The 26925-nt window shown below is 45.0% G+C and overlaps 4 protein-coding genes across 4 annotated transcripts in view; 1 reads left to right on the plus strand and 3 right to left on the minus strand.

Moving 5' to 3' along the window:
* Positions 1-383: 383 nt before the first annotated feature.
* On the minus strand, positions 384-12114 carry LOC115147427 (GTP-binding protein 1). The gene is made up of 14 exons (XM_029689668.1): positions 12035-12114; positions 11629-11821; positions 10818-10929; positions 9778-9958; positions 9253-9436; positions 8907-9071; positions 8661-8784; positions 8369-8483; positions 6527-6671; positions 6250-6432; positions 5782-5917; positions 5398-5576; positions 5036-5161; positions 384-607 (listed from the first exon to the last, which is right to left on the minus strand). Exons 2-14 carry the CDS (start codon positions 11809-11811, stop codon positions 482-484), a joined length of 1959 nt encoding a protein of 652 aa, XP_029545528.1. The 5' UTR covers positions 11812-11821; positions 12035-12114; the 3' UTR covers positions 384-481.
* Positions 12115-12996: 882 nt separating this feature from the next.
* Positions 12997-18053, plus strand: LOC115147428 (galectin-2). Its single transcript, XM_029689669.1, has 4 exons — positions 12997-13072; positions 16318-16397; positions 16930-17089; positions 17691-18053. Exons 1-4 carry the CDS (start codon positions 13070-13072, stop codon positions 17835-17837), a joined length of 390 nt encoding a protein of 129 aa, XP_029545529.1. The 5' UTR covers positions 12997-13069; the 3' UTR covers positions 17838-18053.
* Positions 18054-21549: 3496 nt separating this feature from the next.
* On the minus strand, positions 21550-25616 carry LOC115147429 (urotensin-2 receptor). Its single transcript, XM_029689670.1, has one exon. The coding sequence runs from the start codon at positions 23579-23581 to the stop codon at positions 22514-22516; it is 1068 nt and encodes a 355-aa protein (XP_029545530.1). The 5' UTR covers positions 23582-25616; the 3' UTR covers positions 21550-22513.
* Positions 25617-26426: 810 nt separating this feature from the next.
* Positions 26427-26925, minus strand: part of LOC115147877 (arf-GAP with dual PH domain-containing protein 1-like) — a 32005-nt gene continuing 31506 nt past the window's right edge. The window contains exons 17-18 of the mRNA XM_029690141.1: positions 26790-26925; positions 26427-26581 (exon numbers count right to left, since the gene is read on the minus strand). The exon at positions 26790-26925 is cut by the window's right edge and continues 96 nt beyond it. Coding sequence (XP_029546001.1) covers positions 26553-26581; positions 26790-26925 — 165 coding nt within the window. The 3' untranslated portion in view covers positions 26427-26552. The remainder of the gene's footprint in view (positions 26582-26789) is intronic.

Here is a 26925-nt window from a genome sequence, read left to right on the forward strand (position 1 = left end):
TCTTTCCTGTCTACATAATGAATCTGTAATAAAACTAAACCTTGTTTGTTTCTATTACTATACCGTGTCTGTTAGATTGAATAAACTGTTTCTTTCTGCTATATTCCAGGGGCCAGTTCAGTCGTTAGTTGCCATAGAACCCATAGTGACATTTAACGATGTTCTAGAACTACTCTGTAATGGTGATCTAACTAGGATGTACATGTTAAGCTGTATCATTTAGGATTAATGCATGTTTCACTTCTAGTCCTCCTTTTCTTTGCTACATTCATTCCTTCTCCCCCAATTGGAAGAAGAACGATTACAAAACAGGATGTAGAGGAGGAGGATGTAGAGGAGGAGGATGTAGAGGAGGAGGATGTAGAGGAGGAGGATGTAGAGGAGGAGGATGTAGAGGAGGAGGATGTAGAGGAGGAGGATGTAGAGGAGGAGGATGTAGAGGTGAGTATAGAGAGAGGAAGAAGAGAAGATGGTGGAGGGGTTAGGCAGTGGTGCCCACTCCTGCTGCAGCTGGTGTGTGTTGTGATGTTGGTGATGCTGTGCTGTTCAGGGCTTTTCCTCGGTGTCTCTGACCCCCTCTCCTCCTGCCTCCACCTCCTGACTTGGGCTGGAGGAGAACAGTCACAACAGAACAAGTGTTACTAAATGTTAAGCCAAGCACACAATTTACGACCACCTGTAACTTTTAGATAATATTTGACTTTAAAAATGAGAATAGACAAATTCTCATTGAAAATAGTTTTTTTATTACACAACATTAGTTCAGGCCTAAACGTCATTTTAATGTTTTCATTCAAGTAAATAACCTTTTTAGTACTTTTAGAAGTCAAAGTTCAGGCGTGCACAGGAAAACACTCTTTAGTGTTGGGATAAATGAAAGTCATGGCAGTACTTCTTTAAGACAAATGGCACTGGTGTTTCCTTCCCTCGTTCCGTTTACCTGGTTCTCTCTGTTGCCGTCTTTACATAGCGTCTCCTCCTCCCCCACTGTCTGACGCAGACAGCCAACAAGACAGGCGGAGGGAGAGAGAGAGTGAAGGAGAACGAAAGAGTGACGGGTGGGGGAAGTGTTAAGGAGGGGACGGGGAGACAAGTTTAATGGACGGAGGTCAGGAAAGATGAAAGGAACGAGTGATGGGTCCGACGATAATGGAGGAGAGGAGTGAACGAAAGTGGGATGAGGAGGAAAGATGTAAGTGGAATGAAAATTGAGAGCGGAAGAGAGGGATATTGGCAGACGAGTGTGAGGGTCAAGGAAAGGGAGGGCATTCGGAAAAAAAATAGGGATTGTGAAAGACAGGGTGATGAACAATCAAAAGCGCGGGATTAAGAAAGAGAGAAACGAGATGGAGGGGCATCGGAAGAGAGATTAGCCAGCATATTGGAACAGAGAAGAAAGCTGCTGTTACAACACACACATGCCAACCCTGTCCAACTTTTAGAGTACCATACGCGCACGGCATATTTTAGAGTAGCATAAGCACGCGCCAAATTGGGGTTAGATTTAGCCTTACGCAGCAGGGCATCAGGGTAGACCTCTTTGTGGCAAACAGTTCCTCTGGCAATCATTGAAACCATATTGGTAACGAGGGCACTCAGCATGTCTGAGCAAATTGATTTTGCCCCCCCCCCCACACCAAAGGCAGGTTGAAATATTAAAACAAACGCCGAACCAATTATATTAATTTGGGGACAGGTCGAAAAGCATTAAACATTTATGGAAATTTAGCTAGCTCATTTGTCCTGGGATATAAACGTTTAGTTGTTATTTACCTGAAATGCACAAGGTCCTCTACTCCGACAATTAATCCACACATAAAATAGTCAACTGAATCGTTTCTAGTCATCTCTCCTCCTTCCAGGCTTTTTCTTCTTTGGACCTGATGGCAAATGGCATCTAACTGGCTGACTACACTGTTCACGTTGCATAATAAATTTAGACATACTTATTCAATTATTGCACCCACACTGCACGCGAGCGTCTGCGTTGTCAAGGGCTAAAATAGAAGTCAGTTCTGTTTCTGACGCAGATCGCGCTGCAAGTCCTGCCTCTCCCATCTCCTCTTTCCTCATTGGTTTATAGAAGCAGCTACCCACATGCCATCTCCTCATTGGTTATACCCACGCGGGTGACTGAAAGATGAACGAGGTCAGTGCCGGTAATGCACCTAATTTATGAAAGTTGACAATCGCAATATAAAGTCAAGAGAAGAAAAGGCCTGGAAGGAGGCAATTCGGTAGACTGTTTTATCTGTGGATTAGAGGACCTTGGGCATTTCAGGTAAAATAACAACAATGTTTATATCCCAGGACAAATTAGCTAGCAACAACAAGCTAGCTAAATAGGACAAAATAGCTAGCAAGTGCAAGCTAGCTAGCTAAATTGCCATCAATGTTTAATGCTTTTCGACCCGTCCCCAAAATAATACTCTAAACCAATTACATTCATTTGGGAACAGGTCGATAAGCATTAAAACATTGATGGCAATTTAGCTAGTTAGTTCGTCTTTCAATCACCCACGTGGGTATAACCAATGAGGAAATTGCACGTGGGTACCTGCTTCTATAAACCAATGAGGAGCTGGGGAGGCAGGACTTGCATGGGAGAGGGAGGACTTATTTTAGCGCTTTTATTTATTTCATTACTTGGTCAGTAGTATACAGACACTCAGTATTTGGTAGCATTGCCTTTAAATTGTTTAACTTGGTTCAAACCTTTTCGGGACGCCTTCTACAAGCTTCCCACAATAAATTGGGTGAATTTTGTCCCATTCCTCCTGAGAGCTGGTGTAACTGAGTCAGGTTTGTAGGCCTCCTTGCTTGCCCACACATTTTCTATAGGACTGAGGTCAGGGCTTTGTGATGGCCACTCCAATACCTTGACTTTGTTGTCCTTAAGCCATTTTGCCACAACTTTGGAAGTACGCTTGGGGGCATTGTCCATTTGGAAGACCCATTTGCGACCAAGCTTTAACTTCCTGACTGATGTCTTGAGGTGTTGCTTCAATATATCCACATAATTGTCCTTCCTCATGATGCCATCTATTTTGGGAAGTGCACCAGGCCCCCCTGCAGCAAAGCACCCCCACAACATGATGCTGTTCGTCGGCTTGCAAACCTCACCCTTTTTCCTACAAACATAACGATGGTCATTATGGCCAAACATTTTTTTTTTTCTTTTTTTTTTTTTTCAACAGATCAGAGGACATTTCTCCAAAAAGTACGATCTTTGTCCCCATGTGCAGTTGCAAACCGTAGTCTGGCTTTATTATGGCGGTTTTGGAGTAGTGGCTTCTTTCTTGCTGAGCGGCCTTTCAGGTTATGTCGATATAGGAATTGTTTTACTGTGGATATAGATACTTTTGTACCCGTTTCCTCCAGCATCTTCACAAGGTCCTTTGCTGTTGTTCTGGGATTGCTTTGCACTTTTCGCACCAAAGTACGTTCATCTCTAGGGGACAGAACGCTTCTCCTTCCTGCGTAGTATGACAGCTGCGTGGTCCCATAGCACACAAGTATAAACACTATTGTTTGTACAGATGAACATGGTACCTTCAGGCATTTGGAAATTGCGCCCAAGGATGAACCAGACTTGTGGAGGTCTACACATTTTTTTTCCTGAGGTCTTGGCTGATTTCTTTTGATTTTCCTATGATGTCAAGCAATGAGGCACTGAGTTTGAAGGTAGGCCTTGAAATACATCCACAGGTACACCTCCAATTGACTCAAATGATGTCAATTAGCCTGTCAGAAGCTTCTAAAGCCATGACATCATTTTCTGGAATTTTCCAAGCTGTTTAAAGGCACAGTCAACTTAGTGCATGTAAACTTCTGACCCACTGGCATTGTGATACAGTGAATTATAAGTGAAATAATCTGTCTGTAAACAATTGTTGGAAAAATTGAGTCCTTCACAAAGTAGATGTCCTAACCGACTTGCCAAAACTATAGTTTGTTAACAAGAAATTTGTGGAGCGGTTGAAGAACAAGTTAATGACTCCAACCTAAGTGTATGTAAACTTCTGACTTCAACTGTAGTCCAATAACGATGTATTAATCTCCATGTCCGTTGACACAAACTCCATACATGTCTGTGTGGTGCAGCTCAAGAATCAAGACCTTAGATTCACTCAGTGGATGTAATTTCTATTTAAATGTTAAATAAAAAAAATCAGGCCCCATTCATTTCTGTGTACTATTAACTCGGATCTCGTACATGGACAGAGAATTGTATAGTTGGTACGCAAAATGCTGTATGTTGGCAGGTCTGCACACACAACACTAAAGACATGAAAGCATACAATGCAGCAGGGCAGAGAGTTTTTCCTCCTCTTCTAGCAAGTCATTATATTACCTCTTACTCCAGGATGTTCTCTCCCCTCCCTTAGTTAGAAATATTTTGTGTAGAACAGATGATCGTCTGTCATGTAGAATTGGGAATCATGTCAGCTCTACTCCTTACATCTCTGTCCAAGACCCTCCCTCTACCTAATCCCCTCCCTCCTCCAGGTGTTCGTTCTAAGCCTCGGCCTCCCGGTAGCTCAGCAGTAGCTGTCCTGTGTTGTGGCTGTATCCAAGTGTTCTGTCTAATGCTGCGTTCATAACCAAGTGGGAAGGCGTTAATTACCAGTTGTGAAGTCGTAAATACCAGTTGGATGCATTCACGTGCTTTGAACTCGTTGAGAAAAGCTGATTGGCTAATGGCCAACAAGCTGCATCAACCATAATCTTGCTTGTAAACCAAGTCGTATTAAAAACAAATATTAATAGATTACAGATAATTAATTAAAGATTATAGATAATTCATTATAGATCATTTCCTTAGTAGATGACAGAGGTCAGCATGTGGGAGAAGTCAGAGCTCAGGGATGATAGAAGAGTTACCCACTAGTAATTACCAGTAGGAGGGGCGTTCAAGTGGATTTTTCCCAGTCGTATGTGGAAAATACCACCTTCCCACTTGGTTATGAACGCAGGGTAGTCCCTTTCTTCACCAGTTGTTCAGTCTAAGCCCCTCCCTACCCCGGTAGCTCACCGGTAGCTGTCCTGCGTTGGGGCTGTCGGGCCGCGGTGCGGATCCTGCCTCCTCATTGGCTGATGTGGTGCCCTTCTTCGTGGACTGCATCTTGGCCTGCTGGGCCTTGGTGACTGACTGGAGCAGCTGGAGAGACATGTACAGGTGGAGTTAGTTAGGAGGTAGTCTGGGACCCTTTAGAAAGAGGTATAAGCCCTTCATAACCCATTATAACACTTGACCACACTCACATGGCAAATCTGGTGAAGAGACTGAGTTATTGTAACATTGTGAAATGTTTCTCTAAAGGGGTTTAATGCTCCATGACCTTTTATAAACTTATGACCATTCATAACCCCTTACAACTAGTTATAACCCCATACCTTGGTGATGGTGCCCACAGCCTTGGTGCGTCCCTCTCTGAACACCAGTCTCTGGTCTGTGTGGAGGTACTCGGGGGTCTTGATGAATCTGAAGTGGACTGAGGCCTTGTCCCCGGTACGTAGACAGTCTCTGTTCATGGTCAGAATGGTGGCCGTCTGTCTGATGCTGCCACAGTGCACTGAGGGAGAGAAAGTCAGAAAAATAACAAATTGACATACCAGTGGCATAGCAACTGTGGACGTGTCCCATTGTCTAATTTTTTGTGTGATTGTAGGAGAGACAAAGACCTAATATGAATATGGCTGAAACGTTAATGCTAAATTGAGCATTGCCACAGTATACAAGCAATCATGAACACACCCAGACGTTTGAAAGCCGCTCACCCATAGCCTGGTATCGTGGTGATATGGTGGTGGGGTGGTGCAGGACCAGTATCTCTGCCATGAACTCCCAGGTAGCCTGCGGTGTTAGTCTGGGAGAGATCATCACCATCCCCTTCCTGATGGAGGAACGCTTGATCTGGAGGAGAGAGGGGTGAAAAAGGGGCCGGGGGGGAGAGGGGAAGAGGGGAAGAGAGAGAAACATTAGGACAAACATTGTGTCAGAAATGTGCCGATTGAGGATTTTTCCAATGGGAGTCATCCATTGATGGATTATGAACAGAGAATTTTCTGTAGAAAAAAACCTAAATTGTCCATCTTTTTACATATGCAACTTATTCAAACGTCGCTGACTTGAGCTGATCTTTTGACACACAAAAACAGACAACTTATGAATGCAAGTACGACTTCATCTGTGTTATTGTGTCTCTGTGTGGTTGTAGCCTTACAGTCAGATGCCTAAAAACACACCTTTTTGAGTGCGAAGGAGGCGGTCTGTCCCCCCCGGACCTCTTTGACAGGCATCCTCTTGCGGTGGATAGATTTGACAGCGATGGAGAGGAAACTGCCCAGGGGGTCTGGGCCGAGCAGCAGCGTGTCATTCAGTCGTATCAATCCACGTAACGTAGTGCCGGATACTACTGTGCCCACACCCTGAGGAGAGAAAGGAGACATCAATACAACACAGGTTGTTAAATGATTAGAGTGTGTGTGTGTGGTGTTGATGGTTGTGTGTGTGTGGACTAACCGGTACTGAGTAGGTGTCATCGATCTGGAACTCGGCAGGCTCATCTTCTCTATAGGAGGTTTTAGAAGACAGTAGGTTGAGGAACATCTTCAGAAGGTCCATGTTCTCTCCTGTTACATTGGAGACCTGGAAGATTGGACACATCCTAGGGAGAGACACAGAGAGAGAGGAGAGGGGAGAGGGGAGCAGGGAGAAGAGAAAGGAAGAAAGACAAAGATGGGACGAAGAAGGAAAGAGTGGAGGAGTAAGGCGACATACATTACCCATAAATCAATTCAAATGTTATTGGTCACATACACATTTTTTTGCAAATGTTATTGCAGGTGTAGCGAAATGCTTGTGTTCCTAGCTCCAACAGTGCAGCAATATCTAACAATTCACAACATTACACAAACCTCAAAATAAAATGGAATTAAGAAATATATAAATATTAGGACGAGCAATGTCAGAGTGGCATTAACTAGAATACAGTAGAATAGAATACAGTAAATACATATGAGATGAGTAAAGCAGTATGTAAACATTATTAAAGTGACCAGTGATTCCATGTCTATGTACATAGGGCAGCAGCCTCTAAGGTGCAGGGTTGAGTAACTGGGTGGTAGCTGGCTAGTGACAGTGACTAAGTTCAAGGCAGGGTACTGGGTGGAGGCCAGCTAGTGATGGCTGTTTAACAGTCTGATGGCCTTGAGATAGAAGCTGTTTTTCAGTCTCTTGGTCCCAGCCTTGATGCACCTGTACTGACCTCTCCTTCTGGATGATAGCGGGGTGAACAGGCAGTGGCTCGGGTGGTTGTTGTCCTTGATGATCTTTTTGGCCTTCCTGTGACATCGGGTGGTGTAGGTGTCCTGAGAGCAGGCAGTGCTTCCCCGGTGATGCGTTGGGCAGACCGCACCACCCTATGGAGAGCTCTGCGGTTGCGGGCAGTGCAGCTGTGAGGTTCTTAGGGACCAAGCCAAATTTCTTCAGCCTCCTGAGGTTGAAGAGGCGCTGTCTTCACCACACTATCTGTGTGGGTGGACCATTTCAGATTGTCAGTGATGGGTACGCTGAGGAACCGACAGAGAGCAGGGAGAGCTTTTCACCTTCTCTGCTGCGTTCCTGTTGATGTAGATGGGAGGTGTGCTCCCTGTCTCCTGAAGACAACGATCAGCTCCTTTGTTTTGTTGACATTGAGGTGATTTCCCTAGCACCACTCCGCCAAGGCCCTCACCGCCTCCTCATGAAACATATACCTCCACCTTTCCTTCTTCCAGGAGAGTTCCTTATTCCTGTCTGTGCGATGTACTGAGAACCCAGCTGGCTGTATGGACAAGGACAGTATATCTGGAGAGCCATGATTCCGTGAAACAAAGTATGTTACAGTCCCTGAGCTCATCTACTTTATTGTCCAGGGACTGAACATTAGCGTGTAATATACTCGGAATCGGTGGATGGTGTGCACGCCACCCGAGTCGGAATATAGAAGTCCACTCCAAACACCTCTTCTGCCCGGTGGTGTTTTGGAGCAGCCTCTGGGAAGCGTTCAGTTGCCTTGGGGGTTGCAAACAAAGGATGCAATTCAGAAAAGTCTTATATCTGTTTGGGTCGTTGGTGAGTTACCGCCGCTCTGAGATCCAAAAGTTTTCCGGCTGTATGTAATAACACAAAAAATGTTCTGGGCCAATAATGTAAGAAATCACACACACACACACACACACACACACTTGCTTAGGAGCTAGAACAGAGGTGCCATGCCTGTCGGCGCCATCTTACACACAAGGTGGCAAACTGTTCAGATGAAATCAGGAAAAGGACCAAAACCACCACAAGGAAACTTTGTGTTACTTCACTGGTATTTACCTCTCTGAGCTGAAGTTGGATGCAGTGACGATAACGTCATCTTTGTTTTGAACCAGTACAGGGATCTTTCTACATCCTGGGGACTTCAGTAACCTCTGTAACAGATGCAGTGTCTCTGGAAAACACACACACAATTATTAACACACATTGTGTTCATTTGTTAACCAAACAGACTAATGGGGGGAACTACCTGGATTTTTCCAATGAAAAAAAAAGAAGTTACATTTCACTATGATTAATGATCATGTTTTAATGATTTGAACAGGGCCATGTTCCACAGTCCATCTCTCACCTGCTAGGATGTTGGCTGGACACATGTCTATCTTGGTCACCACTACAAAGACTGGTACATTCAGGGCTAGAGCCAAACCTAGATGCTCCTTGGTCATCCCTACAATACCTGCATTACTGCCCACCTAGAGAGAGGAAAGGAGAGAGATGTAGAAGAGTGAGCGAGAGAAAGTCACTGACACAGTAAATGTCTGTGGTGATAAGCAACTGACCATGTGTGAACGAAAACACACCACCCCCATCTCACCATGAGCATACAGAAGTCTGGTAGGTGTCCGGTCATTCCAAACACAGTGGTTTTCAGATACTTCTCGTGGCCGGCCAGATCTATAAAGGTGATGACCTTAGAGGACCTCTCACAGATCTTAGTCCAGTCCAGGCTGCCCCCGTGATTGTCTGGCTTATTCACCACCTAGGAGCAGAGACCGAGAGAGGTTGGTTTAAATCAGAGTGCTGGACAACACGCTAGGGTCAAGATGAACCAGGCTCTAAGTCAGCTTCGTCCTGTCACTCTCCATCTCCTGCCTATGTCATCCCTATCTAACTTAAATGTCCTTAGTGACTCCTAAGTCAACACCAAGTCATTATCTTACATGTCCCTCCTGGTCGAAGCCCAGGATGTCGTTCCCCACACTGCTGGTCCTGCCGCTCTCCATCTCATGTTTGTGTCGGAAGAGCTTCTGCCTGGCGAACCCCCTGCCGTTGTCCAGCTCCCCGTGGGTCAACACCCCCAGCAGGGTGCTCTTACCGGCATCCACGTTACCCACCACCGCCACCCTGTATGGGAAGGGGAGAGAGAAGTTAAAGGACAGAGAGCTGTTATGTGCAACACCAAATGTTGCAGAACACTGATCCTGAAAGCAAACCAACTTCTTCTCCCTCTGAGAAGACCCAATAATAAATTAACAAATGTCTCTCTTCCCCCCCTCCCAGCATCCATTCTCCCTCTGATAAGACCTAATAATAAATTAACGAATGTCTCTCTCCCCCCCTCCCCCCATCCCTCTGAGAAGACCTAATAATAAATTAACGAATGTCTCTCTCTCCCCCCCCTCCCAGCATCCCATTCTCGACTTGTCGGTGGATGAGGTAGTCTTGTACTCCCCCCCCCTCCTCACCTCACTTCCAGGAAGTCCTCCTCTCCGACCCGTCGGCGGATGAGGTAGTCTCGTACTTTCCCCCCTGCGTCACTACGTTCTCTCAGCAGGATCATGTCTGCCTCGATCTGCTCACACAGGGATTGAACCGTGGCCACTGACGCCTCCATGTCCCCCTCGTCCAGACCATAGTCACCTCCGTCTGATCAAGAAGGGGGGGGGAGGGGGGAGCAGGAGAGGATGTAAGGAGATAGAAAGCCACTCACTAACCACACTGCCCATTAATCTGAGAACGCCCATGCTTGTGGCTTTACCCAGACATAAGGCCTTAATTACAGGGTACTTGACTGCATTTCCAGTTTACATCAGTTAATGTAGCTATAGTAGTTCCATTAATGTTAGGGCAAATTATAGGAACAATGGAGCAGAAGCTGAGAAGGTGGAGGCTTGTCGTTTTGCCAACTGACCATTAAAAGGGTTAAATCAGGATAAACAAGTTAGCTAGTGTTTTTCAGACTAAACTGGCTAAGGATGTTACACTCACTGATAAGCATCGGTTCCCCATTCAAATGTTTAAGATACAAGTGCCTCACTCCACAGACCTCAGACCGATCCAAATGTAGGCATGCATCAGTCAAGAAAACCATTAAAACATTTTTTGGGGTTATAATACATTCTTTCTACCATCTGAAAATACCTCTTATATTGTGACAACTGATGCACCCTCTCTTTCAGTGTTGAACTGCATGTCGGTCCAACTCTGTTGACAGTCATTGATCTACAAGTAATTCTGCATGCCAAATAACCCCAGGCAATACAAGTAGCCTAGTCAACCTGCGCACTGTGCCCAGCTTTGGGGGTTGACACTAGCCTGACTGGTCCCAGATCTGTTTGTGTTTAAACAACAGACAAAAAGCACATCAGGTCTGTGTTCTGTAAGGGGGCCACCGTAGATCTGGGTTCTTATTGGAGATGTTTACACATGAGGACCATGTGTTCTGTTGTGTGGTTTAGGTATATGGACCGAAAATAAGGTAGGAAAGTAGGTTGTCCCTTCTCACCTGAGCCCACTCCCACAACATAAATGGTCTCCCCACATCCTTCATCCATCCTCTCTCGGAGTTGCCGTAGTAACGAGTCATACTGTTCTCCTGTGGGGCTGACCAGAGTCAGCTAGGAAAGAGAGAAAATATATATTTTAGGTTCATTCACTGGTGTTACGGTTGTTTGATAAATTGACAGAAACTTAGATGAATGTGTTTACAATAACATTTTATTGTAAACTGGACTTGGTGATGCATCTAAATTTACAACGTAAATAAAAAAAAACCGTAACATTACAGTTTATGTCCAGTAGAGGACAGGGCAGAATAATACTAACAAAACAAAGTCAGAACGGCCAGACAGACAGCATGCAAATATTGAAGCAAGTAGCTAGAAGCTAGGCCTGGGTCGTTTGTTGACGTTACAATGCCCCTGCTAACACGCCTGACTCCGTTTAAACTTCCGTTTAGAATGCAATGAGTTTAAATCAGCTGTGTTTGCTAGGGATGGGGGGAAAAGCGACACCAAATCAGGCTCCCGAGGACTGGACTTGCCCAGGCCTAAATCATCTTTGGTTGTTTCGCCAACTGTCGTGTCTACACAGAGTGGCACATATATACGTGTCATTCATTCATTGCATGTTTTGGTGGGTACTGGTCACTCGAAAAGATACGTGTCCGGTCATACGTCAACCAAATTAAACGCTATTATAAAATTGTCACTTTCATAAAAATAGCAACATATTTTTGTTCAAGCTGATGTAAAATTGAAATCCACGCATGCATATGCCATGTAGCTAGCTTTTGCTGAGTCGAGAGCAGGGCCTACCTTGCTAGTAAAGTCTAAATGATCCTCGGACTCGCCGTTAACATTCTCTCCGTCTTCGAAGCACTCTCCCCCTGAAAGGTCATCCCCACAGTCCGGTGCGAATATAGAAACTGGTACTACGGATTCCTCTTTCAGTAATGTCCCCGGGGTTAGCCCTGGCTCTATAGCTGCCAACGACGCCATCTCCCCAAACCTTTAGAAAAAAAGTAATTCAATTGCAAACTGCTAGCATAACATAGCTAAGCTAACGTTAGCTAACAAATCAAGCTTGCTATTGACACCAACATATGATGATGCAACAATTTCGTACAGCAACTGCTTACGGTTTAAATTAGGCTAAAACGTTCCTTACTTTGACATTCAGGTTGTATTAGTAATGCTAAGTAAACATATAAATTCAACATACCAGAAGTAGCAGTGTACATACAAGGTTTGCTTAGGTAGCCTACTTGAGTGTGGCCCGCCCCTATATGAAATACAGAAACGGGATTGGCTACAGTACTCAAAGCTCCACCCTCCTACCCCAGGTGCTTGAACGTTGACAGGTATTCAACACACAATGGAATTATTTCACAGAAACATTTTTCTCTTAAGACTTTTGACTCTCTTTCAATGTGTCATATGCACACGTAATATAGTGTGTGCACGATTATAGAAACGCCTTACAGCAAATATTTGAATAAAATATTAAAATACTGTATGGTAAGTAATGTGTGTAGTAACTATATTTACCACTAGATCGCAGTTTCATTGGTCAAAATACAGTGGATGGACACCTACATTGACTGTACTAGAAAGGATCAAATGAATCACTAAAATGTTTTGTTGTGTACGACTCAGAAACACCCAACTACAGGCTGAAAGGGAGAAGAATGAAACGAGAAAGAATGAAACAAGAAAGAGAAGGGAAATCAAATAGATAGAGCCCTCCACCCTGTTGAGAAATATGTCCCAAATGGCACCATATTCCCTACATAGTGCACTACTTTTGACCAGAGCTCTATGGGCCCTGATAAAAAAGAAATGTGTACACTATATAGGGAATATGGTGCCATTCGGTACGTTCTCTGGCAACTCACTCCAAATATATTTGACTATCTTTCAGTGGAGGCTGCTAAGGGGAGGATGGCTCATACTAATGGCTGGAATAATGGCTGGAGTGGTTTCCATGGGGTTGATACCGTTCCATTGATTCCATTCCAGCCATTACTATGAGCCGTCCTCCCCTCAGCAGCCTTCACTGCTTCCTTCTATTGCTTGGTTGGAAATGTAGACTAGTGATATTCTTGGCCCTGATTGGTCACCACTTTTACAACTCATTCTCTTATTGGCTAGTACACAATTCTAAATCCTGCCCTTTCTACAATACCAGACTGTAAAATGAAAATTGTCTCACTTTTCAGGCTTTTTCTGCTGAGATTTCAGAGAGAAGTCCGCCAAGATGGTATGTATGACTGTAATTCATTCAGAACTATTCTTTTATCAACTTTCTCTGCTTTCAAACTATCTACACACTATAGCATGTCAGATACATTGTTTAAACACCTCCCTTTCCAAGGCAAATCAATACAAGGTAGTGGGACAGGGAGTTAGCTGGTAAAGTTTGTGTGCAGCTCCTAAAACTGATGTTTGGCTTTGATACTGTGTTATCATGATTATTATTATCACAGTACATAACCTAGGGACAACTGGAATTGAATATGAGTCTGGGATTAAAAGACTTTCATTGAAAATATTATTTATTCTACTACAGTGACAGTCCATAAAATCAATGTGTGGTTCTTTGTGGTTCTTTGCAATAGTGTTCCTTATCTTGATGTACTTTGAATTATTGTGAGTGGTTACAGTCTGGAGATTAGTTGGATTCAGGGTTGTAAAAAGTAAGAGGATGACACCTGTATATTCTACAGACTTTAGATCAGGGCTCTCCAACCCTGTTCCTGGAGAAATACCCTCCTGTATGTTTCCACTCCAACCCTGTTCCTGGAGAAATACCCTCCTGTATGTTTCCACTCCAACCCTGTTCCTGAAGAGATACCCTCCTGTATGTTTCCACTCCAACCCTGTTCATGGAGAAATACCCTCCTGTATGTTTTCACTCCAACCCTGTTCCTGGAGAGCTACCCTCCTGTATGTTTCCACTCCAACCCTGTTCCTGGAGAAATACCCTCCTGTATGTTTCCACTCCAACCCTGTTCCTGAAGAGATACCCTCCTGTATGTTTCCACCCCAACCCTGTTCCTGGAGAAATACCCTCCTGTATGTTTCCACTCCAACCCTGTTCCTGGAGAAATACCCTCCTGTATGTTTTCACTCCAACCCTGTTCCTGGAGAAATACCCTCCTGTATGTTTCCACTCCAACCCTGTTCCTGGAGAAATACCCTCCTGTATGTTTCCACTCCAACCCTGTTCCTGGAGAGATACCCTCCTGTATGTTTCCACTCCAACCCTGTTCCTGGAGAAATACCCTCCTGTATGTTTCCACTCCAACCCTGTTCCTGGAGAGATACTCTCCTGTATGTTTCCACTCCAACCCTGTTCCTGGAGAAATACCCTCCTGTATGTTTCCACTCCAACCCTGTTCCTGGAGAGATACCCTCCTGTATGTTTCCACTCCAAAGCTGTTCCTGGAGAGCTACCCTCCTGTATGTTTCCACTCCAACCCTGTTCCTGGAGAGATACCCTCCTGTATGTTTCCACTCCAACCCTGTTCCTGGAGAAATACCCTCCTGTATGTTTTCACTCCAACCCTGTTCCTGGAGAAATACCCTCCTGTATGTTTCCACTCCAACCCTGTTCCTGGAGAGATACCCTCCTGTATGTTTCCACTCCAACCCTGTTCCTGGAGAGCTACCCTCCTGTATGTTTCCACTCCAACCCTGTTCCTGGAGAGCTACCCTCCTGTATGTTTTCACTCCAACCCTGTTCCTGGAGAGCTACCCTCCTGTATGTTTCCACTCCAACCCTGTTCCTGGAGAGCTACCCTCCTGTAGGTTTCCACTCCAACCCTGTTCCTGGAGAGCTACCCTCCTGTAGGTTTTCACTCCAACCCTGTTCCTGGAGAGCTACCCTCCTGTAGGTTTCAGCTTATCAACCAGCTAATTATTAGAATCAGGTGAGCTAGATTAGGGTTGTAGATGGTAGGATACCCAATAGTTCAGCAGTCTAGAAATATTCTGGGTCACAATATAAATGTGGCTAACTTTGTTGCTTTGAACCACAAGAAATGTACAACGTCAATGGATTCTATCCCCAACGAATTACAGACTTTTGGAGAATTCACTGGAGACTCCACCTGTTTGATGATTAACGTCATAATTGATCTGAGATACAGAGACAGGTGGTGTAGTGTTCCAAGGTACGGCCCAGGTATAGGGTCTAACTGCTATATCTTCTACGTGACTAATACCATGTGATACCAGGGACATTGACCCACTGATACAGAGGACACAATGACTACCATTTATTAGCTCCAACCAATGATTGTTTGAAGGGAGGTATTATGTGAATCTCAATAGCATCATTGACGATGCAGTGTCGCATGCTCACACACACACACACACACACACACACACACACACACACACACACACACACCACAGATTGTGGTACAGACAGAGGGTGTGGTGGGGTCTCACCTCGTCTTTGAATCACCAGTTTCATCCTCTATTTGTTTTTGAGTCTCAGTGTTGTAAACCATTTCTGAGTTTACTACCTCCTTGTGACCACTTTGTGACCATCTCAACGGTCAAACATTCAAACAACGTTTAGTTCCCGTTTGCCTGCTTTTATGACCCTGTATTCAGTATTTTATGACTGATCCCAGATATGATTGTGCAAACATGGCGTGACAATGACCATAGGAGTCGTCTAGTACAAACAGATCTGGGACCCGGATATGGTTTTATTACCCCTGGGTGTTTCACTCACTACCCCAATAAGGTTGATCATTAACACTGAACCAGATAACCTGACCGTAGGTTCTGTTACCGTGGTTCCATGTGCACCACAGACGTGCTGATACGAATCTGTAAAGCACAGGTGGCTGGTGGCATCTTAATTGGGGAGGACGGGCTCATAGTAATGACTGGAACTGAATAAATGGAGTGGTTTGGAACTCATCATGGTTTTCCATGTGTTTGATACTTTTCCATTCGCTCCATTCCAGCCATAATTATGAGATGTCCTCCCCTCAGCAGCCTCCTGAGCTGTAAAGTTTATGCAGTAGTACATGCCACAGTTATGGATAACAACGTTTACAAAAACACAAAGGTCATACAAAGGTCATACAGATGTCATTGACACTTCAGGATGATCAACTAAAGGTTCATAGCTCCATCGTCATGTCAACTCCATCGTCATGTCAACTCCATCGTCATGTCAACTCCATCGTCATGTCAACTCCATCGTCATGTCAACTCCATCGTCATGTCAACTCCATCGTCATGTCAACTCCATCGTCATGTCAACTGGGCCTAGATGAACATTATCCCTGTTATGGGAACCAAACTCTGCAGACCAATGAGTTTTATTTTCACCACTTCTCATTTACTCTGTCTGCTATATGTACTGTTCCTTTGGCAAGGTAACTGTTTTCTATGAGCTCAGTGCAGTAAGACGCTTATTACTGTGTATTTGTCCCATTTGTTAACCACATAGTTGTCTAATTTCTCCTATCTTCTTCCTAGCCGTTCCGTGTGGAGGACATGTCCTTCAAGCAGGGTCAGGAGATGACGTTCACAGGGAAGACCAAGTCTGGAGCCTCTGGGTAAGATCCTGACACTTCACCTTTCAACCCAAACCCAACACAGTGCTTCCCCTAGTATTAGACCTAGAAACCCACTGCTCACTCCCAAGATTTAACAGAACCCTGACACTCTTGGTTTCAATTGAATGTTTTGGTGCTTGTGGCCCTGATTTGTACTTTTAGGGTATTTCGCAGCCCACCAACAAGAAGCGTATATGGGAAACACTGCAAACAGTGCACGTACAAGTCACTATTGGTTTCAACTATTGGTTTCAACTATTGGTTTCAGTGTTTGTAGCCCTGGATGTCACATTGGGGTCCTTTGCAGCCCACAATATACATACAAGAAGGTTGTCATGGTTATTGACATGGTTTCATTTCAATTTGGCTAAGCAAAAACAAACCACGAGCATGGAGAACTTATTGTGTTACATTTTTTGGGCTGAATTATCATATCTCATTTCCTGTTTCATTTTATCTCTCCCTCTCTCTCTCTCTTTCTCTCACTCTTTCTAAATCTCTCTCTTCCTCCATCTCTACCCCACCAACATAGTTTCTCCATCAACGTCGGCCACGACAGTGACAACTACGCCCTCCACTTCAACCCTCGTTTCAGCCACGGACACATCGTGTGTAACTCTCTGTCTGGAGGAAGCTGGGGAGACGAACTCAAGGAAGGCCACTTCCCCTTCCAGGATGGAGAGCAGTTCAAGGTGTGTGTGTGTGTGTGCTCGCGTGTGTGTGTGTGTGATAAGGTAATAATCACCAGTTTAACATTTGGTCATAGGTCAGTCTGGTCACACAGTCTGTTGACTCTAACTGCAAAATATAATGTGTAACGGTTATAGAGTCCACAGTTAGTCTACACTGGGGATTAGAACTGCATCTATTGTATAAGTAGGAGATACACGTTTTATAGTTTAGTCATCTCAATGGCTCATAGATTTGGCTCACTGGGAAGCCAGTGTAAGCCCACCTAACTGTTGAATTGAATCATTACAAATAAGTGATTAACCAGGAGCCATACAAATAAAGTCTACAGAAATGAAGCAGTAGATCATAATAACATGCCTCAGAGATTCTAGCCTCCCATGCCTGACTGCTACAGACTGCAGACTACAAGATACATGGCTGGTAAATAAGATTCTAAACATTTCTCTCTCTCTCTCTTTCTGTCTCTCTGTCTCTGTCTCTCTCTCTCTCTGTCTGTCTGTCTGTCTGTCTGTCTGTCTGTCTGTCTGTCTGTCTGTCTGTCTGTCTGTCTGTCTGTCTGTCTGTCTGTCTGTCTGTCTGTCTGTCTGTCTGTCTGTCCAGCTGGTCCTCAACTTCACCAATGAGCAGTTCTACATCAAGCTGCCAGACGGTCACATGATGGACTTCCCCAATCGCCTTGGCGACTGCAAGTACAACCACTTCATGGTTGACGGAGATGTCAAGGTCATCAGCTTCAAGGTCAAATAGAGGTTGACCTTTAACCTCTGACAGTTGTCTAAATCCTTTGAAACAATACCTGTGAATTTATTTATACCAACTCAGAGCTCTTATTGTGTTCGTTGTGTAGTGAGAGGAAAACCCACTAGGTGGCGCCACTACCAAACGCACTTTTACCTGAAACCTGTGGAGAGACAATTCCAGATGTGTTAATAAAACCGCTGTGAAAGCAAACAATGTTTTCAATATCTTTATGTGGCCTTTGTATAATCTTTGAATGCTTTTGGTGTGTCCTTAACGAGAGCCTGAATCTTTATTTCCTTACTCACTAGTGTTGGAGATAGAAACACAAGCATTCCGATGCACCTGCAAAATCATCTGCAAATCTGTGTACGCAACCAATAAACTTGATTTAGTGTATTCTCTTTCCCTCTCTCTCTCGCAAACCCCCCCCCCCATACTCGTATAGCGGTCAGTCATGACATCATCAGAGCGAGACACATTACTGTTTATTAGACTGTAGCCTGGGTGTTAATCCTCTTCTGCGCACACACACACACACACACACACACACACACACACACACACACACACACACACTAGTGTAGCCTGGGTGTTAACCATGGTCTCCCACCATAGAATAATTGACTGTGAACTCACTAGGTCAGTGTACTCACTTATACAGTCTATTGTCACTGTCCTGCCTGTCTGCATGTTAGTCTGTCTCCTGCCTGTCTGTCTGTTTGCCTACCTCCGGTCTGTCTTGTGCCTGTCTGTCTGTCTGTCTGCCTGCCTGTCTGTCTGTCTCCTGGGTGAACTGGAACATCAGTAGACTGAACTCACACTTGGCCTTCTAGGAATTTAAGTAGCTTTTTAGTAGTAGTAGTGGTTGATACCAATTCAATGCTAACTCTCTTTACGACAGATGTTAATCAGTGCTGAGTCATGACTAAGGCTGAGCAACAAGCTATCAACAATGGCTGGCAGTCTAGCGGATAGGGTGTAGGGCCAGTAGCCAAAAAGTTGCTAGTTCAAATCCCAGAGCCGACAAAGTGAAAAATCTGATGTGGCCGTGAGCAAGGCACTTAACCCTAATTGCTCCAGGGTTGTCTTTGATCATTGGCTGTGACCTCCCTCTCTGATAGGTGTCTCTGAGTGTCTCAGGGGGAGTTGGGTAAAACAAACACATATCCAATTCACACATGTGTATAGGACAATTATGTGCAATAGGACAAATATAATTCAGTTAACAGAGGACCAGCTTTTGATTAGATATTGACTGACATAAACTGGACTCAAGTAACTAACTTTCAGTTAAAGTAATTAAGTAAAGAACTGTCAGTTGAAGGACAATTAATATCAATCAACTCAAGTGATTCAGCCCAAATGGTTCGTATACAGTTGAAGTCAAATACATTTAAACTCAGTTTTTCACAATTCCTGACATTTAATCCAAGTAAAAATTCCCTGTCTTAGGTCAGTTAGGATCACCACTTTATTTTAAGAATGTGAAATGTCAGAATAATAGTAGAGAGAATGATTTATTTCAGCTTGTATTTCTTTCATCACATTCCCAGTGGGTCAGAAGTTTACATACACTCAATTAGTATTTGGTAGCATTGCCTTTAAATTGTTTAACTTGGGTCAAACGTTTTGGGTAGCCTTCCACAAGCTTTCCACAATAAGCTGGGTGCATTTTGGCCCATTCCTCCTGGCAGAGCTGGTGTAACTGAGTCACATTTGTAGGCCTCCTTGCTCACACACGCTTTTTCAGTTCTGCCCACAAATTTTCTATAGGATTGAGGTCAGGGCTTTCTGATGGCCACTCTAATACCTTGACTTTGTTGTCCTTAAGGAGTTTTGTCACAACTTTGGAAGTATGCTTGGGGTCATTGTCCATTTGGAAGACCCATTTGCGACAAAGCTTTAACTTCCTGACTGAGGTCTTGAGATGTTGCTTCAATATATCCACATAATTGTCCTTCCTCATGATGCCATTTATTTTGTGAAGCGCACCAGTCCCTCCTGCAGCAAAGCACCCCCACAACATGATGCTGCCACCCCCGTGCTTCACGGTTGGGATGGTGTTCTTCAGCTAGCAAGTCTCCCCTTTTTTCCTCCAAACAGTTCTACTTTTGTTTCATCAGACCAGAGAATATTTCTCCAAAAATACGATCTTTGTCCCCATGGTGGTTTTGGAGCAGTGGCTTCCACCTTGCTGAGCGGCCCTTCAGGTTATGTCGATATAGGACTTGTTTTACTGTGGATATAGAAGCTTTTGTACCTGTTTCCTCCAAAATCTTCACAAGTTCCTTTGCTATTGTTCTGGGATTGATTTGCACTTTTCGCACCAAAGTACGTTCATCTCTAGGAGACAGAACGCGTCTCCTTCCTGAGCGGTATGACGGCTGCGTGGTCCCATGGTGTTTATACTTTCATACTATTGTTTGTACAGATGAACGTGGTACCTTAAGTTTGGAAATTGCTCCCAAGGATGAACCAGACTTGTGGAGGTCTAAAAACAAATTATGAGGTCTTGACTGATTTCTTTTGATTTTCCCATGATGTCAAGCAATGAGGTACTGAGTTTGAAGGTAGGCCTTGAAATACATCCACAGGTACACCTCCAATTGACTCAAATTATGTCAATTAGCCTGTCAGAAGCTTCTAAAGCCATGACATCATTTTCTGGAATTTTCCAAGCTGTTTAAAGGCACAGTCAACTTAGTGTATGTAAACTTCTGACCCACTGGAATTGTGATACAGTGAATTATAAGTGAAATAATCTGTCTGTAAACAAATTATTTTTTAATTATTTGTGCCATGCACAAAGTAGATGTCCTAACCGACTTGCCAAAACTATAGTTTGTTAACAAGAAATTTGTGGAGTGGTTGAAAAACGAGTTTTAATGACTCCAACCTAAGTGTATGTAAACTTCCGACTATCCAAGCGGTCCAGTCTATGTTGTGGTTCTGTAGGTCCTGTTAGTCTATTTTGGCAGGATGAATAACGCTAGACATTCCTGAGAGACAATTTACAGGACAACACGAAGAGACCTGCCTCAAGGCTTTGGAATGTTGCATGGTGGGACCACATTCCCTGGTGAGAGGCGGCGGTCTGGAGAGTGTGTGTGTGTGGGGAAGGTAGGGGTAGGTGTGGGGGGTAGGAGTGGGTGGGGGAGTGTAGGGGTAGGTGTGTGTGTGTGGGGGGAAGGTAGGGATAGGTGTGGGGGAGGTAGGTGTGTGTGTGTGTGTGGGGGGGGGGATTAGGGGTAGGTGTGTGTTGGAGGGGATAGGGAAGGTGTGTGTGTGTGTTGGGGGGGTGGAGGTAGGGGTAGGTGTGGGGGGTAGGAGTGGGTGGGGGAGTGTAGGGGTAGGTGTGTGTGTGTGTGGGGAAGGTAGGGATAGGTGTGGGGGAGGTAGGTGTGTGTGTGTGTGTGTGTGGGGGGGGAGGATTAGGGGTAGGTGTGTGTTGGAGGGGATAGGGAAGGTGTGTGTGTGTTGGGGGGGTGGAGGTAGGGGTAGGTGTGTGTGTGTGTGTGTGTGTCTCTGTCTGTGTGTGTGAGTGGTGTCCATCATAGACACATAGAGTGAGGAAACTAGCCACCCACGGGAGACACACAGTGCATTCTTTACACTTGCTGATAAATGTGATGGCATGAGTGCCACACATCATACTGTATGTGAAAGTTAACTTACTCTAAAACGTTTGCCAGCAGAGGGCAATATCGTAGTCATTTTACCTCTAAATCAATCTGTCAAAACTTTATTAGAACAATCATGTAATAAAACAATACAAGATGAGAAAACCAACCAAGAACATTAGCTTGACACATTTTTGGCATTAAAGTCGAAGTAAGAAAAGAAAATACATAGTGACTGGTTAAATGACATTCATATGTGACAAGAAATACAGCAGGCTACATGATGAATGCAAATTAGAATCCCCTGGCAGAATATATGTCAAACAGCTATTGCTGCAGATGTAGGATCTTAATCTGATCACTCTGTTGCAGGACAACTTTCCTGTAATGTGTGAAATTAAACAATTAGAGGTTTGAGGTTTAACAAGGCTTTGAGGTATAAAAAGGTTTCTTACATTTTTTATTTCCACTTTGACATTTCAGACTTGATTTTCCCTACGAAAAATCTATCAATCCCTACAAAAAACGTCCATTAATTATAATCCACATAATAATTCACATTTCCTGTTGCTGCTGGATTATTTTCCTGCTGTAGCAAACTGGCACAAATTAAGATCCAACATCTGTATTACTATATACCAATAATATTCAGATTATGTAAAAATACAAAACTACTGCGTTTAGAGTAAGCCATGTTGTTAGGTCAAGTTTATGCCGCACTGATTACTCAAAAAACGATTTGTTTGTTTTGGAGGCTGCTCTTGCACCAATAGCTATAAAGAAATGTCCTCATGTTTTCACCAAATCCAAGGTACTCCTCAGAGTGAAAAGATAAAAATTCTGTATCAGAAATGCTTTAGCAATAGTGCTCTTGGTGTCACGTCAGAATAACTCCCCCTCTTTTATAGTTCCTGCATGGATGACCTCTCCTCCCCAGGATAAAAAGGATTTAAGTCAAGTATAATAGTTCCTACTTGAGTCACGTCAAAATACTTCCCCCTCTTCTCCTATATTTCCTGTAGGGGCTCTTCGGCAGCCTACCCCAGGTCGCCTCTACTCTGATTATAGATCCTGTAGAGGTGCTCCGGCTGCCGACCCCAGGTCCACCCTACTTGACCCTGTGCTCTGACCCTTCTGAGCCAGATAGTCCTTATAGTTCCGGGTCAGGAGGGTGTACAACAAAGGGTTAATACAGCTATTCCCATAGGTCAGACACGTCACAAAGAAATTCATGTAACTATGAGTGGCAGGAGACAGAGCCCTGAGGGACTGTGGGGAAAATAACTGTGCCAACTGCCACCCCCAGAAAGGCAGGAAACACACCCAGTACGCCACAACGATACAAAAAATCATTGTTACCACCTTTTGTTTTAAGCCTCGTCTTCTCGCTGAACGGCTGCTTCCTCCCAAGCTAGCCTGAACAGTCCAATAGCGACGTGCTAGGCCAGCGTAGAGACCAACAATGACTAAACCGGGTATGAGGACGCTGGTCAGGAACAGGATGGTGAGGTAGGCCTTGAAGGCCTCCTGGGTCCACGTCGGGTAACACATCCGTTTGACGTTCCCGGCCGCGTTCGACTTCCCTTCCCTCAGCCGTATCATAATCATCATGGGTAGTGTCAGGACAAACGCCGCGAACCAGATGACGCCCGCCACTACCTTCCGTCCCCGCGTGCTGGATCGTCGGGCGTCAAACGGCTTTGCCACGGCCCGGTAGCGCTCCAACGACATGGCGACCAGGACGAAGACGCTGGCGTGCATGGTGAGGAGATCAAGACTCAGGAGGACCCGGCAACCGGCCTCGCCGAACAACCAATCGTGAGCAAAGTAGGTGCAGATGACGAATGGGATCGTAGAGAGGTAGAGGAGGTCGGCGAGGGCAAGGTTGAGTATATAGACGTACAGAGAGCCGGATCGGCGGAGAGCCGCGGAACGCATGATGAAGAGGGTGTAGATGTTACCCGCCACCCCCATGGCGAGCATGATTAGGAGGGTAGCGCCGAGGAGAGAGGTCACCCACAAACCCCCACCCCCGGAGCTACCCCCCCCAGAGACACCGCCCGAGCCCCCAGAACCATGCCCTGACTGGGGGGAGATGGAGGTCACGATGGGCGTCTGGCTCTGGTTCATCGTTGGGGATAGGTTTGAGTTCCTAAATAAGGCCAGCACGTCCCTACAATGAAGTGATAGCTTTACTGGGATAAACTGTTAATACTATTAGTATTCAGAAAGATTTTAAAGAGTTGCTTATGGACTCCAAACGGATTTTAACGTGTTCCATGTTGGAGTGAATAGAGAATTATTCAGAATGTAAAGCCACTTTCCGCACTGCATAAGATCCAGTGAAAAACAAGAAAAAACAAGACAAAAACAACAATTGTACAGCATTGTTGAGGGAGCTAGCACGGAAGCATTTCACTGCACCTTTTAAACCTGCTGGAAACTGTGAATGTGACAAATAAAATGTGACTTGAAAACACATAAATCGTCTTTGGCCTTCTGACTCTTTATCTAAATTGAATCTAAATCCAATAGGAAAACAGGCCGTGTGTAGTGATGCTTCAACAGTGGCTTCAGTTCCACTACTACTGTTAACCTGCAGTCTTAAGGTGAACCAGGACATGGCTGACAAGTCCACCTCATCGAGTGTCTCTTATCTCCTGATGTTTTCACGTCCCCGCTCCAGCTCCTCCGTGCTCCCATGATCCTTTCCTTCCCGCGGGTACCGGACGGAGCCCCGGCGATACTGTAGAACAGACAGACGCTTCAGTTTCTAGTGGACTTGAACCTCACCGGTGACTTGGGAGTGGAAGTAGCTTGATGTCCTGAGTTGACAGTGTGTTGTCGTTGGTCGGATTGTGGTGATTCAGAAGCTCTCAGACTGTATCCAGAGGTTAGTTTGTCTTGTGTTCTCAGCTGGCGTGGTGGACGGTCATTTATGGTACCTCTCAATAGGTCAATGTCGGGGTGTTCCAATAGAGTAACTGGGGCCCCTTCTAGTGTTTAATTCCAGAGCTCTTCATAAGCGTTTCGTTGTGTCCGTCTTCTTTGATGTCCTTCAACTGCACTCCTCTACTCTCTTTCCCCCTCTCTGTCCTCTGACCCCTTTCCTTCTTTCTCTTTGTCCCCTTTACCTCTCTCCTGCTCTCTTTCTCCTCTCTCTCTCCCCGTCCCCCTCACTCTCTCTCTGTCTCTCTCATATAGGTGTAACCCAGGATGACTCTATGGATTTATGAGCGATTCACCTCAGCCCTGGTCCCGCTCTCTTTAAACACCTGGGTGCAGTTTTAAACACCCCTGGTTGGCTGGCGCTAAACACACACACACACACGCACACGCACATGCACACACACACGCAATGCATTTGACACACAAACGCAGGTACGCACACATGCATGTACAAGGACGCATACATATCATTCAATCTCTATATTTCAGACATAAACTCATTAGAAGTTTTTTTCAAATAATTTACATACGAGAGGAGACCAATATATGGATTTATAAAAAAAATTGTGAAACTGATGGTTTGTAGTGCCTCAAACGTGATCATTTATAACCAATCTTCTTCTATAATGGAAAACACCCTCGACAACACGTATAAAAGCATGACATGGGATGAATGACAAATATGGATCAATCAATGATATATTCTTTGCATGTCTCCTCAGTCTAAATATGTTGTATAATACCTTAAAAGAACAGGGTGAAAATATCTTAGGTCATACAGGATATGTAGAAAGAGATGTGTCATATTCTTGAAACACCACAAGATGGCACTGTCAAAACCCCCACTAACTGTTTATACACAACGCTAAGAGGTTCGAACATTATCCATCGTTATATTCAAATGTATATCTTACATATCTCCTAACCAAACTAAGATATTAATAGAGAACTTTAAAAGTAAACATTTAAATTCACATTGACCTGAGACATTAAAATAATGACTTAGTGTGAGGCACAATGGTTGACCATGATGACCAATCCTGCTGCAGTCTAGTGTGTTTGTACATCTCTCTTTCTTGCAGGACAGTCTAACCTAACTCAAACGTCTTGGTGATCTCCAGGGTAGAGGAGAGGAGGGGGATGAGAGGAGGAGGAGAGGAGGAATAGAAGACGGGTAGAGTAGAGGAGGAGGAGAGGAGGAATAGAAGACGGGTAGAGGAGAGGAGGAGGAGAGGAGGAGGAGAGGAGGAATAGAAGACGGGTAGAGGAGAGGAGGAGGAGAGGAGGAGGAGAGGAGGAATAGAAGACGGGTAGAGGAGAGGAGGAGGAGAGGAGGAATAGAAGACGAGCAGAGGAGAGGAGGGGGATGAGAGGAGGAGGAGAGGAGGAATAGAAGATGGGTAGAGGAGAGGAGGAGGAGAGGAGGAGGAGAGGAGGAATAGAAGACGAGCAGAGGAGAGGAGGGGGATGAGAGGAGGAGGAGAGGAGGAATAGAAGACGGGTAGAGGAGAGGAGGAGGAGAGGAGGAATAGAAGACGGGTAGAGGAGAGGAGGAGGAGAGGAGGAATAGAAGACGGGTAGAGGAGAGGAGGAGGAGAGGAGGAGGAGAGGAGGAATAGAAGACGGGTAGAGGAGAGGAGGAGGAGAGGAGGAGGAGAGGAGGAATAGAAGACGGGTAGAGGAGAGGAGGAGGAGAGGAGGATGAGAGGAGGAATAGAAGACGGGTAGAGGAGAGGAGGAGGAGAGGAGGAGGAGAGGAGGAATAGAAGACGGGTAGAGGAGAGGAGGAGGAGAGGAGGATGAGAGGAGGAATAGAAGACGGGTAGAGGAGAGGAGGAGGAGAGGAGGATGAGGAGGAATAGAAGACGGGTAGAGGAGAGGAGGAGGAGAGGAGGAGGAGAGGAGGAATAGAAGACGGGTAGAGGAGAGGAGGAGGAGAGGAGGAGGAGAGGAGGAATAGAAGACGGGTAGAGGAGAGGAGGAGGAGAGGAGCATGAGGAGGAATAGAAGACGGGTAGAGGAGAGGAGGAGGAGAGGAGGAGGAGAGGAGGAATAGAAGACGGGTAGAGGAGAGGGGGATGAGAGGAGGAATAGAAGACGGGTAGAGGAGAGGAGGATGGGAGAAGGAAGGGTCCATCAGACCACAGGTCCATCAATGCTTGTGTCTGAACATAGCCTCCACTGCAAAACACAAACATGAGGTCAGATGTTTATACACACTTTATAACCAAACAATAGCAGCAGTATATGTTTATAAACCCTTTATAAATAGTCAGAAATGGTCCTCTCTTACTGGAGTCCTCCTGAGGGGAGATCGGTATGCTTATAAACACACATAGATGTTAATAAACCCTTTATAAACCCTTAATAAGAGGTTGTAGTCTCTTACTGGAGTACTCCTGAGGGGACATCTGGATGCTGATGACATCATTGAAGTGTTTCAGCCAATCCTGTTGCTCAACTTCCGTCTCGCAGGTAAACAGGAAGCTGCGCTCGGGTGTTACTATGGTGATGCCGTGTTGCCA

This window comes from Salmo trutta, chromosome 14 (genome assembly GCF_901001165.1).
Source record: "Salmo trutta chromosome 14, fSalTru1.1, whole genome shotgun sequence".
NCBI lineage: Eukaryota > Metazoa > Chordata > Actinopteri > Salmoniformes > Salmonidae > Salmo > Salmo trutta.

Coding starts and splice junctions, on each gene's coding strand:
- LOC115147427 (XM_029689668.1), bottom strand. CDS start 11,811: ATGGCGTCGTTGGCAGCTATAGAGCCAGGGCTAACCCCGGGGACATTA. Junction 9,072..9,252: donor GCTTCGACCAGGAGGGACAT/GTAAGATAATGA, acceptor CTCTGCTCCTAG/GTGGTGAATAAGCCAGACAA. Junction 8,484..8,660: donor TCCAGCCAACATCCTAGCAG/GTGAGAGATGGA, acceptor TGTGTTTTCCAG/AGACACTGCATCTGTTACAG.
- LOC115147428 (XM_029689669.1), top strand. Junction 16,398..16,929: donor ACCAAGTCTGGAGCCTCTGG/GTAAGATCCTGA, acceptor CCACCAACATAG/TTTCTCCATCAACGTCGGCC. Junction 17,090..17,690: donor AGGATGGAGAGCAGTTCAAG/GTGTGTGTGTGT, acceptor CTGTCTGTCCAG/CTGGTCCTCAACTTCACCAA.
- LOC115147429 (XM_029689670.1), bottom strand. CDS start 23,581: ATGAACCAGAGCCAGACGCCCATCGTGACCTCCATCTCCCCCCAGTCA.